At 44.9% G+C, this 15,331-nt stretch overlaps 1 protein-coding gene across 5 annotated transcripts in view; it reads left to right on the forward strand.

The window, feature by feature from the left end:
- The window catches only part of DCLK2 (doublecortin like kinase 2), a 780,084-nt gene that overhangs the window by 744,395 nt on the left and 20,358 nt on the right, over positions 1–15,331 (forward strand). For all 5 annotated transcript variants that reach the window (XR_011282260.1, XM_069631258.1, XM_069631257.1 and 2 more), the window contains 2 exons: positions 6,445–6,525; positions 12,527–12,640. Coding sequence is in view for 4 of the 5 variants with exons in the window: in XM_069631258.1 (XP_069487359.1) it covers positions 6,445–6,525; positions 12,527–12,640 (195 nt within the window). In the remaining variant the exon portion in view is untranslated. The remainder of the gene's footprint in view (positions 1–6,444; positions 6,526–12,526; positions 12,641–15,331) is intronic.

Consider the following 15,331-nt stretch of genomic DNA (forward strand, 5'->3'; position numbering starts at 1 on the left):
CCTTTTTAGGTTTTAGGCGTTTCTTGGATCATACTTCTCTCCCAGTTTTACATACTCTGTTCTTGATGTTTCAACTGCAGTTACTTCCTGTGCTGGGTCTACTTGGAAAACAGAACATGGCTAGTGAACCTGACTTGCTTTGCTCTTGTGAATTACAATGATTACAATGAAGAGAGACTTTGGGGGGCACGGCTGAGCTGTGCAGGGCTAAATAATCATGGAGGCCCATTCCTCTGGTGCAGGCAGAATCTAAACAAATTAGCCAGGACTGAGGTCGTGTACACACAAAGTGGCATTAACACTTGGGATTCTGATTGTGCCGGGGGAGTTTTCAGAGTTTGAAATGCTCTGTGTGTCTGCCTGATCTCAAGATGGCAGTCGAGGCAGAGGCTTAACAAAGGATCCCAGGAAAGGTGCCCAGGCTTAAATATATAGCCCTAGGCATATATAGCCCTAGTCCTGCTGCCTCGGTTCCTGGGACCAGAGGACTGCAGCGGGAATTAGTGAATATCTGAGGGAGTGGGGGGCACAGCCTTGGAAGGCAGCTTGAGGCGGTGGTGGCAAAGGTCATCCGGGCCCTGGGCTCATTGCGTCAACCCCGGCTCAAGTCATTCTGACCTCCAAGAATGCAGGCCCTTCGAATGGGAGACATCTCCCAGTGCTTGCTACGCCCGATTGCAGAGGTAAGCTCAGGCAGGCTCTTGTGGTGGGAGCTGTATAAACAGGGACCGGGGAAGAATGTAAGCATAGACGTTGATTGCCCCCCTTTTTGCCTCCTCTCGAGCACCTCCCTAACCTTGAAGCCTCGCCTACACCTCCAGAATAAAGCGCCTGGGCCTACTGAGGTCCAAGAATGGGCCCTCCCAAGAAACAAGTAGAAATCGAAGGAATGAAAGACCGTGAGCCATAATTTCATGACCAGAATGAACAGCACTGATTTCATCACCACTAAACATTATTTCGAGGCACAACATACCAAGCTTCCTCAAAAACCTCCCTGAAGCCCTCAAAAGGACAGCATGGCAAAAAACTCCAAAACACTCTAGGGGAGGAGACATTATAACCATAGTGCAGAACCAGGAGAAGAAAAAAAACCTGCCATCATCACGAAAGTGGAGGTCCATGCAAACTTTGCAGTAGATGAATTGGTGGCCCAAGCTACCAAAAAGGACATTAAGCAGAGCAGAAATCAGGAAACCGATCCAAACAAGCATGACATGCCTGTCCCATAAAGTGATCTAGTCGGAAAAGTGTGCAGAGGAATCTGAATTACGTATTGAGGAATTGGAAAACCTCCCAATGCGAACTGGGATACAATGTCTCCCAATTGACCAAGTGCATTGGCGGTTCTGGAATCACAATGTGAAACATTTGAAACTGAGGCAAGAGGATGCCCAAAACGTATCTAGAAGGAACGATATCCGCATAAGACGTATCCCACTGCACATGAAGGACACAGGCTTGCAGCAATTTGTACAGGATCTGTTTTGGTTGCTTCTGAAGTGAGCAGACCACACATCTATTAAGTTGGACCACAGTAAGAACCTGGTACCAGACGTCCTTGCAAGATTACGCCACTTTAAAGAGAACATCATCATGGCTGCAGTCGGGGGAAAAAAAAAATCAGATATTCTACAGAGCACCAAATATTCTCCTACTGAAGGTCCCGACATCGATGACTCTGTCCCATAGGAAATCCCTTCGAGAGTTCACTTCTTGGTTATGTCAAAAGGGTATTACATACAAATGTGGGTACCCTAGGTCAGTGAACTTAATACTTGAAGGAAAATAAATATCGATCATCACAATGCAAGAAGACGCACAATTGATGAATCCGGAAAGAGATGAGGCCACTCTGGAGGTACCACTGTCCTCTGAAATATCGTAGACGGGTCCTCTTAATGAATTGATCAGAGTTGGTAGAACAACACTAGGCAGAAATCAAGGTGGCCAGAAGAGAATCCAAATGTCAAAGACCAATGCCAGACCCTATTGAAACAAAGGTCTCAAAAGACTTCCAGCAAAATAGTCCCTGCTTCTAGTGTCCTGACACGGGCCCTCTTTGCTTTCTACATCCGAACAAAGGGGTGCTTTGCATGGGGAATTTCTCTGCTTAGCCAGATACCCAGAAAAGGCACTATAGATGCAGTTTTGTTTTGCACGTTGTTAATGTGTGACTAGACGATTTGTGAAAGGGAAGATCACTGCTTGTTGCACAGACAGGCCCTGACCTCCTCCCCCTCCACTGCCCCAACAGCTTGAGCCAGAGTAGAAAGTAGGCACTTCCTACCCTCCCCATAGGATCATGTATGGCAATGGTAAGGCCTCAGAGAGGGAGCAAAACAAATTAAAGATAAAGAGGGGGACAACTTGCAAGATGTATTAAAATTGTCAAATGCAGATGGACGAATTGCTGTAAAAGATGCCACGTCACATGCAAGAATCACTCTGATTGCCTTCAGTTTTTCAAACACTTTGATCATTTTAAAATACTAGACTTCAAATTTCAGTCCCTGAACTCACTTCCCCATAGCGAGGAAATCATTGGTCCAATGCTGACGTGATAATGCTGCAAGAGACCCACCTTGTCTTGCAGGATGAGTGCAGGCTTTGTTATAAAAACTACCTAATGCAGTTTTTTTGCATCCCTGATCATAAAAACAGAGGTACCTATTTTATTGTCTAAAGGATCACACTTGATAACGGAAATCCTCAAAGACCACGGGTGCAGCTTTGCTACTAAAGGGTACCCTATTCGGACACCTGAGTGATTTCCACATTCTTACCCAATTAAAACCAGTAATATGATTATTTAACACATCTTACAACCATGGCCTCATTAGTAGAGGAGAGGTTTTGATAGGGAGATATTTCAATTTGGTTCCCATCCCACAATCGACAAGTCATTAGCACCTACAACCCTTGATTTGTAAAAAATCATTGACTTTCGCGCGATTACTGCGGAACCCGAGTCTCAACGAATATGAGTGAAAGGGAATATTCTCCTTTCTCTCACGAACACACGGGTTTCACTTGTATCGACGTACTGTTTTTAGCTACACTCCTCCCATACACATCTGATATTGATATCGGACTGAGCGCCTCCTCGCACCACGCTAGTGTAGCGCCCACTTTGCGCATGTGAAAGGTATGACCCCCAAGCCTGAATGGAATGACTTGTACCCACAAGTCAAGGAGTTGATATTCTGCAAAGAAATAGCTGTCTATAATTGTTTCAGTGGGAATGATGGGGAGACCCCAAAAGGCATATTGTGGAACACAAACAAAGCAGTTATTGGGTGGGGGACATACTGGAAGTCACAACAACGTATATAAGGGCAAAAAAGGTTTAATGGACCCATTCGAAACCTAATGCAGTGAAAAGACCAAAGCGGACGCTTGGAAGGACACCCAGGAAGCATCTATAGAAGTCAGTTAGGACAAATTTAGAAAGACACTTAACCTCAAACCACAAAGGCAATGTTGCAAACCTAACACCACCCAGAGCCATATAGCCAACGAAATACGCTCATATGAACTGCGACTTATAAAACCCAAGAAATAACATTGCAAGCCTGACGGTCGATCGGAGTAAGACTCATTGCTCTGAAGCAGGGAACATGGAAGTGGTAACTTTTTTTCTGTGGGAATTGCTCTTGGCAGAACATTTAAACAGAGATCTCTAAACCAGCATCTCGCAGGCCCACATTCAGCAAATATCCACGGCGGACACCAATTGGAATCCCCCATTGCAAGTGAGGAACTAGAACAGGCCATTCATTCCATGCCCAATTTGAAAGCTTCTGGCCCAGATGGCTTTACAGAGGAATGTACCTATTTCATTGCCAAAATCAAGCACAGTCACATAAACGATGGGCGAATCCTGAACCACTTTACTCCTAAAACCAGGCAAACCTGCCTCCCAATGTGATTGCTACCAACCAATGGTTCTCCTTAATCTAGAGGGTAAAATATACTGGAAGGTCTTGGAGATCAGACTGATGATGGTCCTCCCCTCACTTGTCAGACTAGGCCAGGTCCTCCCCTCACTTATCAGACTAGGCCAGACTGGTTAGGTACTATGGTTGCTGATAAAAAACAATGTAATTGAACCTGGCAGGATGAGAGGAATCCCCATGACCCCCTTCCCCTGCCCTTAAATGCAAACAAGGCCACCAATAGGGTTAATTGGGGCTTCATGCACTCAACTCTACAATATTTCAGATTCGGTCCCACTCTCCTTACCCATATAATGTAAACATTTCAAATAACCAATATTTTAAACAATATTCAACTTGGTGGTTTCCATTCCCCCAAAATTCAAATATCTCATGTGGCCTCGGCAGGGCTGCCCCCTTTCCCTCTTGACCTTTGCCTTAATAATGGAACACCTATACAGAAGATTAGACGTAGGTCCTAAAATACAGTGGATAATAATAAGCCCTGATGGGCCTCCTGCTAACCATGACCTACCATACAAACCCTTCCTGAGGTCCTTACAGAGCTCCGATCCATTCAGATCACATCAGGCTTCCAGATAAACTATGCTAAATCCATGGGGGTTGAACATCTCCGAAACCCTGAATTTTTTTAAACCTAATTACTTGTTCCAATGGGCCATGAAATAGCTAGACTATTTGGGCGAAAAATAATTCCTACGGGACACCCCATTGTGCCATTTCCCCCTCCCCCCCCACTCCCTAAAGAATTCAAGGAGGACCTGGGTAGATGGGTGAACCAAAAGATATCTTGGTTTGGACGTATCCTCATCCTTGGTGATGAATATAGTCCTGCGCACTTCGGAAGGATGTATATCAGCAGACTGATATCTGCACTGCATTCTGCATTTTTGAGACACTCTGCCTCCCACACATGCAGTTTTCTGTATGTTGTGGCGTGGGATGGTGTTATTTTGTCATTTAACATGCAGCTTTGCTGGACTTTCACCCATGTGTTTAATCGGGGTAATCAGGATTAAGCTTGTACAGTATGTAAAGGTTGTTACTAGTGCATCAGCCTGGATGGTCATAGGATGTTGGTTGTGGGTGCACTCGATGCTACCGTACCATTCTGAGCTCAGCTCTTGCACATAGCGGAGTGTGCGTTGGGCGAACAAGGGCCGCAAGAGTCTTTTGGGGGATATATAATCCCAGGAAAGTAGCCTCTCTTAAGGCAAATGTCTTTGCCCCCTCCGTTTGTTGATCATTTTTAAAAAACTACAATTTATGACACACTGAGTGCGGACTCTTCGCAACACACACGCTAAGGGTTCACTGGTAAACCACTGTCCCGACGAAGGTAAGGAAAGACCTCCATCTTGCTGAAATTTCTCTTCATCCAGCCCAGCAATTGTGGGGGGACGGAGGGGTATATACCATAATCCTTTGCCTTCAGAGAAATCGACCCCCTTAAGTCACCCTTGCTGTATTAATTTTTTGAGCACTAGAACCATGTCCCATGTGCTTGTTAATCCATTGCCACACACTAGGAATATTGAAGAGCAGAACCGAAACTCTAGCAAAGACCCTTGCCACTAACTCGGGCACTCTTGGGCAGTGAGCGGTTTCCAATTACCACTGCCCTCCCTAGATCACTTGCTAAGCTTGTGATTCATGTTTAATGACCGGTCAAACCATTACAGAAAAGAGTTTACAGAATACACACAGGTGGCACTAGAATTGGGTGCCCTTTCAGGGCACCATGCTCATTTTCTAAACGCTTTTCAATCCTCGCCGCTGGGTAGTCTTCCTGCAATATGTCAATTCCCACAGGGCAAGGTTCTCAAAGTCTAGTCATTGAGAGCCAGATCCACTCCATGTTTGCGGCATACACACAGAAAACCTTCGATACAGTGAATTGCACTGTTTTAAAGAGATGCTTGCTTTTACATAGTTAATGCAGTCCCGTATTCTGTTTTCCACACATGAGTGTTTCATAAAGAGTGGGACTAGTGAAAGTAGTGAAACTGAGCATGTTTTTCTGTTCATGGTAACATCTCGGAATGACAGGTTTTAAGGTCAGAGAAGGCCTATGTTCTAGTGGATACGTTTCACAGGTGCAATTGCATTGCTGAAAAACCTGCACCAGAAATGATCTATTTGAAAATTCTGACTGCTTGTTCTGAAGACCTAATACTGACTGGGCGCTGTGGTTTTCATGCTTTACTGTAAACACTGACTTGGTGACCCCTGACCTGGGTTAATGAGAGGGAGCCCATGGAGTAGCTAGTTTACTTTTGTATGCTCCATAGGAATTCATTGGTAAGGCATTTGCATATTGCCTTGCTGCTTTCAGCCAATCATGATGGGGTTTGCTTGCTATGTTTTAACACGATGTTATGTTCTGTAAAAATAGAAAAAATGTTATTTACTGCAAAACCCAAACTGGGACCAGCAGCCATCTTCCTTCAGTCTCTATAGTAACAGTACCGCTTATGTTTTGCAGGAGCTGATTGGTCAGATGCTGCAGGTAAATGTTGAAGCTCGATACACAGCCGGGCAGATCCTCACTCATCCATGGGTGTCGGTAAGTAAACTTTTGGCACTGGTGATTGAAGCTTGAATGTATTGGCTTACTGGTGCTGTACTTATAATGACCTCACTACACAGACGCTTCTGCTGCATGAAGGCCCCCTTTACACAGCTGGTCCATGCGGATTATAGATGGGGATGTGTACCCTTTTCATCTGCTTCGGGCCAGTACTGGCTTTTTCCCAAAAGACTTGATCACTTGTGATGCCTCCTCAGTTTACTAGTAAACTGTGGTGGCGAGTGATCCTTTCAGTAGCACCACTAGTCGTTGCAGTGTTGGTCAGCGCACCACTTTGCTTTGAGGCCGATCAGGGGACCCTTTCACCTGATCTTTGACTGCGCCAGCCTTTGCCCAGTGGGCTCAGTTCTTACAGAAAGGCAGTAATGGTAGTCCAAGGCACATTCCCGTTTCTGCATGATATCCTGCTTCGTCCTAACCGTTTCTGAGGTAGATCCGGAGCATCGCACTCCTGGTGGCCACAATCCCAAAATGGAGGCAGCGAAGCAGGAACTGAAAGATGTTTACTTGAGTTGGTCCATGAAGGAGAAGGGGTAACCCCCTGCTCTTCTGGAGGTTCAGGTTTTGATACCCATTACTGGTCTAGCTCAAGATATTATGCTGAGCTCAAATGCTGCCTTAGCTTTTGATGTTTCAAGGACCTCCATCAGATGTTAAAGGGATAGTCCAGTAAAGAAATTTATTTAAAAAATAGATAGGCAACATTAAAAAAATACTAGCACTTTTTTTTTTAAAACTTCCTATGTAAAATTTTGAGCTATTCAAGCTCAAAATTCGCAAAAGCAAGCACATGGGCGCATCCATTTTGTGAAATGGATGCCCGCCTGTGCTGGATTTTGCTTTTGCGGCACAAATGAAGGAAAAGCCAGCCAGCTGTAGTAAACAAAAGCTACCGCTGGGTGGCTTTTCCTTCATTGGTGCTGTACGCGGAGGACGGGGACCGGAGACCAGAGCAGGAAAGCTGCAGCTGAATCTCGGTAAGTGCTATTTATTTATTTTTTTTAAATAAGCACTAGCTGCGGTTTTTTTTTCTAAGTTTTCCGGGCTGGAGGAGCCTGGAAAACTTAGAAATAAAACTGCAGCTTTAAAAACGGTGTATTTGTTTGCGGTCGCTTTTGAAGCGACCGCAAACCAATACAACGTTGTGTTTGAAAACGCTGCAGTTTTTCTTTCCAAGTTTCTGAGGCTCCTACGGCTCGGAGGAGCCTGAGAAACTCGGGTAAGAAAAACCGCAGCGTTTTCAAACACAACCAATGCAGCATTTAGCATTTCCCATTTGGGGCTCTCGGGGGGCCCCCCGTGGGGAGCCCGAGAGCCCCAAATGGGAAATCAGATTTAGGCAGAAACACTGTGGCATGTAAACACAACCACGTTGTGTTTCTGCCTGCCTTGGCTTTCACTTTGGGTCTCCGGTGCTCCCCTGGGGGAGCACCGGAGACCCAAAGTGATGGCCACAGCAGGCAGAAACACAACGCGGTTGTGTTTGAAAACGCTGCGGTTTTTCTTTCCGAGAGCCGGAGGAGCCTGAGAAACTTGGAAAGAAAAACCGCAGCGTTTTCAAACACAACGTTGTATTTGTTTGCGGTTGCTTCAAAAGCGACCGCAAACATAAATACATTTTTAAAGCTGCGGTTTTATTTCTAGGTTTTCCGGGCTCCTCCAGCCCGGAAAACTTAGAAAAATAACCGCAGCTAGTGCTTATTTTTTTTTTTTTTTTTTTAAATAAATAGCACTTACCGAGATTCAGCTTCAGCTTTCCTGCTCTGGTCTCCGGTCCCCGTCCTCCGCGTACAGCACCAATGAAGGAAAAGCCACCCAGCGGTAGCTTTTGTTTACTACAGCTGGCTGGCTTTTCCTTCATTAGTGCCGCAAAAGCCAGCACAGGCAGGCATCCATTTCACAAAATGGATGCGCCCTTGTGCTTGCTTATGCGAATTTTGAGCTTGAATAGCTCAAAATTTTACATAGGAAGTTTAAAAAAAAAAAGTGCTAGTATTTTCTTTTTAATATTGCCTATCTATTTTTTAAATAAAACATTTTTCTGGACTATCCCTTTAAGCAAAGGTAAAGATCAAAGCCATTATGAAGGTTTTACATCCCAGACCGGCCTGTAAGGAATACATTGTTATAATAATCATACGGAACAGTTGTACACCTACACTACAGAGCTGCTAGAATGCAGAGCCTTTAGAAATATATTGCACTGTTTCAAGAGATGCCTGCATTTGCATAGTTAAATCAGTCCAGTGTTCTGTGCTTTCCCACACGCGAGAAGTGTTTCGTGAAACGGCGGTCTAGTCAAATTGAACATGATTTTCTGTTCATGGTAAAAACATCTCGAAATGTCAGGTTTAAAGGTCAGAGAAGGCATTTGTTGTGGTGTGTTCATTTCACAGGTGCAATTGCATTGCTGGAAAAACCTGCATCAGAAATGAAGTGTTTGGAAATCCTGACTGCTTGTTCTGAAGTCCTGCTACTGACTGGGCGCTGTGGTGTTCACACTTAATACTACTAGTCTCTGCAACACTCCGTCTATAGTGATTGGAGAGTTTACCTCGTGGATTATACGTCTTGGCCAGGGAACCTAAATACTAGCGCCTCCATAAAAATGCGGCACAGTGCTAGTGCTTGCATGGCATGCTGCCGCATGGGCTAGGCTTCAAAGTTCACCATAGTTCGAGCAGACAGACGACCATTGTCGCTGTTCAGACCTCTGTCCTTAGCTCGAGCATTTTCAGAAAGTTGAGCTCCCATGTTTTTTCTGCTTTCTTATTTGGAGATCTCCTTTCATTACCAAAACCCACAAATCCTTTAGTGTGTTGTCATTGTGTTGGAAGTGGTATCCTACTGGTGTTTGTTTTACGCTTGAGGATGGGAAGTCTCTGTAGGTTAATTCTTTCGCGCAGCTCCCGTCACGTTCCACCTATGTACTTTCCTTGCTGGCTTTTCGTGCATGGGATGAGTTGGCAGGTTTAGCATCTCCTTGTATTGTATGGGCACGTTCTAGGTCTCATTTGATCTTGCTCTATTGGAAATGTGCTTCTGGGTTGTCGTGTGTTTTGGTTGCTTCTATGCAATCCTGGGGCTTCACTGACAATGCCTTTCGGTTCCTTATCCTTTCTAAATATTGGTTGTAGGTCCTTAACAATTCTGTTTGGTTGTGTTAATGCTGGGTGGGATCGGCATCGGTACCCGAACACCTGGCTGTAGATGACAGATCCTTTTGTGTGGCTTTGATGGAAACTCGTCCTGTGCATTCATTTTTTTCTTGTCCATTGGTTTCTTGTATATAGCGGTTTCCTTCCCACAGAGAGCTCAGGAAAGTGTATGCTTGTCTTGGAACAGTCCATGGTGAATTTAATGTGGTGGGGAAGCAACGCACTGTACTTTACGCATCCCCTCTGCTAAAGGGACAAGCCAGAGTAAATGACAGGGAGTTTGATCATGCCTTGGACATTCTATGGCAGAAGCTGCTCCAATACAGAGAAGGAACAACTACAGAAATTGCACCCATAGTTGTCACCTAGCACAGAGTGTTGACACCGTTGAACAGAATTGTTAGGGACCTACAACCAATTTTTGTCAAGGATGAAGAATGAGACTGTCATTGAACACCCTCGCCCCCCTTTGCTGAACAAAAAAATGTAGCACTGCACCAGAAGCACTTTTCCAGTGGCCCAAGAACAAACGAGACCTGTAATGTTTCCCTGCAATACAAGGGGATGCTAAACCCGCCAACACACCAGTTCTGAATCTAACATGACACCTGGACAGAAGTAACAATGCAGATTTAAGGAACTTGCAATTGCAAATCATCCAACATTGTGTACCTCGGCCAGTGCAAGAAAGGTACATGGGTGAAACCTTCCAGGAACAGTGCCAAAGAATCCCCTACACGGATCTACCATTGTGAAATGTAATACCGAAAATGCCAGTAGGGCACCACTGTGCACAAGGTGGGCAGACACAAAATGACCTGTCGGTTTACGAATAGAAGGGAGATCTCCCCGACACAAGACAACAGGGGGACATGTTTTTGATGTTGCTGGGCCTACAGAACAGGGGTTTGAACAGTTGTGGGTTCGGGTCTCACTATGGTTAACCTTCAAGCCCAGCTCATCAAGCAACCTGCCATGCGGCCGTTTGGAGATTACCCCTCGGTTGCACACAGGTGCTAGTACTTCTGCTCCCTTGCCACAATATAAAGTCCCACAGCGTTAGCCCATACCAAAAAACCCAAATCAAATGGATCGCTATGCATATCTGCGTCATTTGCTTTTTGAAAAGGATTCTTATGTGTTGGCGACACTGCAGTCAGCCAGCACTGACATTTCATAACAAGCTGTCGGGATTTGGAAGTGTTTGTTTTTGGTGCAGGTGTGTTTAGCAATACAATTGAAAGTGTGAAATGTAACACAATCTTCCTCTGCCTTTGTACACTCTGCACTCAGGATATTGTTGGAACGCCTTTTCACCTGTTCCGGTGCCGCAGAAAGGTCTGAGCTGCCTTGACCATGTGCATGTCATGCACGCATCTCTTGGTGCAGTAACAGTTCGAGCGGCTCTGTACTTTAGATGTGCAACTGTTAGCAAAGATGATCAGACCAGTGCATTCCTCGCATGCCAGCCTTGCGTGTGCCGCTCTCAGAACGCTCTCTTGCCTCACTTCTGCTAGTTACCAACTGTAGACGGCCCTTTAGATTTCTGAAGTTGGTGCAGCATTACGATACATTGTTAGTCCAATTAAAGGTACCTTAATTCAAACTTTAGTGACTGTTTTTTGTACATTAACATGGCACCAAATTATAATTATTTTGCCCAAAGGGCGAAGAGACCGAGAACACTTAAAGTCAACTTGTGATCCCAATATTTTAACCTGCATCATGAAATCATAGCTCATCACAAATCCCACAAATATCCGGAAAGTCTCACCCGTGATGTGAAAAAGTACAGAGTAATCTGATAAAAGGTCTATGGAAGCCAACCTGGATTCCAGACCCTTTATTTATCGAGTCCTTCCTTCCACGACGATGCAGCATATGTAGTGTTTCGAGAGCTCTCTCTCAATTACACCTTTTTGCTATAACATTGATCCAAAAACACGTGGATCAAAGGGAGGACTGATATCAAGGTGAAAAACTTAAGAATCATTGGTAGGGAGGTGGGGGCGGCAGAACCCCCATTAAGGACAAAAGGGCAGTGAACCTGACCTTAAACAAAACGTACCAAATTAAGAAGATTTTACTGCAAAAATATTTTTCAGGAAAATTCCACATAAAAGCAGATCTACTGTTAATGCGCACCAATGCTTTTCATTTTGTGATAACTACACTTTAAAATCTAACGACTGCCAACCGGCCAGAATCTGCCCCTGCTCTTCTGATGCGTGCATGGCGTCATGACAGTGGGAGGGGACTGGAGGCGTAAGGAGGAGCTAATTGTTTCCTGGCTTGGGACCAGTGCTACTGCTTCCGCGTGCTCTCCGCAGCCGGCTGCGCGACTGGAAGATGTGGTGTCAGGATGTCCCAACTTGAAGCAGATTGTAACAACCGCCATGTTGATCCATTCCTTGCCCCACCACTTAGTGAGCCAAGCGAGGAAACTTAGTTTTCCCAATGGGAAAATGTTCAGTGTGGCAATGACAATCTATATGCTTAAGGACCTATGTTGCTCAAAACAGGATGTGTTATCGCAATGGGTTTTTTAATGGCACTAAATGGTGGATTGCCAAACAAACGTGGCCAATTTAATTCGTTAAAACTGTTGTTTTCCTGCAACCCATGAGTGCTCTGTTCCTGGCAGTGCCTCCAGAAGCTACAGCATGTAGTGTGAGGCTCTTGAGTGGGCAGCAGCCAGTCACTGCATGTCAGGATCTTCCATAACCCATTTCGGCCTGGCGGACACCAATTCCAGCGTGCTGTTGCTAATTGTTTTACGATAACAGGTTTTTTTTTTGTCTGTTCGCCACTCTTTGTAGGATGACGCATCGCAGGAGAATAACTTGCAGGTGGAAGTAACAGGTAAACTGCGGCAGCACTTCAATTCGCTCCCCAAGCAGAACAACACGACAGCAGCCGTATCCGTCATCATGGTAAGCAACAGCCGATGTAGTGCTTATTTGCAAATAGAAACCTTTCTCCCTCTCGATTGTTCTGCATATCTTTTTACATTCGATTCATGTTTTCATGATCTTCAGAACAAGCTTCAATTGGATTAAAACAATTGAAGTTGAGCGGCCCTCCGGCAATTGTAGCGTGACTAGCTATGTCACACTGTTGTTATCCCTGCAAGTGCATCAACTCCTTAGCTAGGGATGCCATGGCTATCGTGTATATCCCCTGTTTTATAACATTTATTTATAACCTCAATTTGTGACGGGTAACTAGAAATTAACCACCCAAGAAGATGCTAATTCTTTTTGTCTCTTTCCACTAAGAAGTCTGCAGACCTGAAAGCCGGCTCTCAAATGTTACTGAAAAGCAGATGAGTGTTAAAGGGGTGACATACCTCAGAGTGGCACACCACCCCCTGACACCCAGTAGTGCACACCAGTAGTCCGCACCAGGGCCAGACCGCTCGGTCTCCGCTTTGGGGAATGGATTACCACGCTCACACAAAATTTAAATGTCATCAAATTGGCGTGCTGTATCTTCAGGCGATTGGAGGGCGTGTTGCTTATCCACCTTCCCGCACTAAGCGGTTTCCAGCCTGCTCTATTCCTGACTCGACGATCCAAGATGCTTTCTTCAGGATCACCCTAACGATGCATCCAGCACGTGCAGTCTTTTCTCTGCCTGCGGCTGGAAAGCGCACCTCCTCCCATCTTGGAGAACTCTCCAGTCGCCTCATGTGCAATCCCGGGTCCTTCCTCTTGTACACGAGGGAATGCATGAACTTGGCCTTCCACACACCTCTCGGGCTTGACCCCAGGTGAACTCTTCGGTCAGGCTCTGGAGCATGTCCGCTCTGATTCAACTCTCAGATATCATCCCTGCGGTGGCAATGGCATATCTGTTTTGGGTTTAGGTCTCATGACCTTCCAGTGAACTGGCAGGCAATGGAAATGTGTCTCCTTTTCTGTGAGCAGCTCAACTATATCCCTCAATCTGAGTTTCTCACTAAAATGGGATAAACCAGCCTACGCCTGGGGGCATATCACTAACCCTTTATCTCCAATCCACCTTGGCTCCTCACCTAGTTTAATATTCAGATAGCCCGGTTCTTTAGCAGTGATTGTAAAGGTTACAATAAACTAGCAATACAAAGAAACAGCAGTAAAAGATGCAATGCAAAATCCAAGCCTCAATAGAACATTAAAATGCACATTTTAATCTTGACCCTCCCTCTGCCACCCCAAACCTCCCCCCCCCCCCCCCGCAAAGCATCAGTGCACTTATAAATCCTCATTTTAGGAGCTCCATCTGCTAACCCATACTGTTCCTATCTGTAGCTCCATTTGGAACCAAGGCATAGATTCTGAATGGTGCTTCTTGACGAAGTCTTAATGTGTTTAATAGTAAAAAGACAAAAATCAACAATTCTGTAGGTAGCTCATTGGTTTAGCCATCGGCTCCAGAGACGACTTCTGTATTGACAGTAAGGTCAGCAGGAGGGTTAATACATGTGTGCACATTAACCTCTGAGCAACAAAGCTTTGCAGATGAGCTCTTCTCTCTATATTTGGAAACTTTAGTTTAGTCAGTAAGTCCCTTTGTGTACTGGCTTGCTGGCAACATGTCCGCTTACAGGTGTGTACCCGCCGTTGGAATTAAAGAGGACAAGCCCCCTTTTCCTCTGTCCACAACAGGGTTGAGTCTCGTGTAAAGGAGGAGCAGCTCTCCACAGTAGCCAACGCAAAGGCCTGAGTGCAACCTTCGGGACACAACTGTCCTTTGTTCTGCCAACCTGAAAAAAACAAGTAGGTGTGAACAGATGTATTGTCCCCTGAAGGAGAAAATGTCTGTCGGTAGAAAATCCCCATCACTATTGCGTTGTCATACCTGTGAGTTTAGAGCAATAGGTTTCCCTTTAAGACTAATTAGCAACTCATTAAAATCTAATTGACTGAATACAATTCTCATGATCCATGTCCTGAAATATAAACAATAATATGAAAATGTTAACATCCATGACGGATTATAATTCAAGTATAAAATGTTGTAACAGCCTTCAATAAACTATATCATAATCTTAAATCTTCCTTCATAAAGTGCATGAGTGCCCAAGTCCAAATTGGATTTATTGCACAAAGTAAAATTAGCAATGTTACTTACAAATCGAACATTCGTAAAATCGGTTTCAGTGTACCGTGTCTAATCTGGATGTAACTGGGGCAAAAAAACAAAGTGCATTATAGTTTCTTGGTCATTAAAACAAAAAGGGCCCCGATTATTTTCCCCGAACAATGCATCGTCCCTCTTATGAACCATCTGGCTCTAATGGAATGAAGAGGAAGGCAACTGACACGTGATTTCGTGGTTGCACTTCTTTGGTGTTAGAATGGATAGACCCGGTTAGGGGGATGGTCTTCCTTTTGCTGGAGTTGGCAACTCACGTGACCTGTTCACTGGTGTACCTCCAACACGCCTTTGTTATTTGAAAGTGTGAAGAGTTAAGTCCCTTAATATAAGCAACACTTTCCTTATACAGGCTTAATAAATGGTCAAGAGAGCATGAAGCTAAAAATGCACACAATAGTGCTTTCAAGCAGCCGCCCATGGCACTGTGTGCGTTCTAGAACTCTTCCAGATTGCTTCTATAATTTCTTGGTGAGTTTAACTTG

Source organism: Ambystoma mexicanum, chromosome 6q (genome assembly GCF_040938575.1).
Source record: "Ambystoma mexicanum isolate Mex_15411 chromosome 6q, UKY_AmexF1_1, whole genome shotgun sequence".
Taxonomy (NCBI): domain Eukaryota; kingdom Metazoa; phylum Chordata; class Amphibia; order Caudata; family Ambystomatidae; genus Ambystoma; species Ambystoma mexicanum.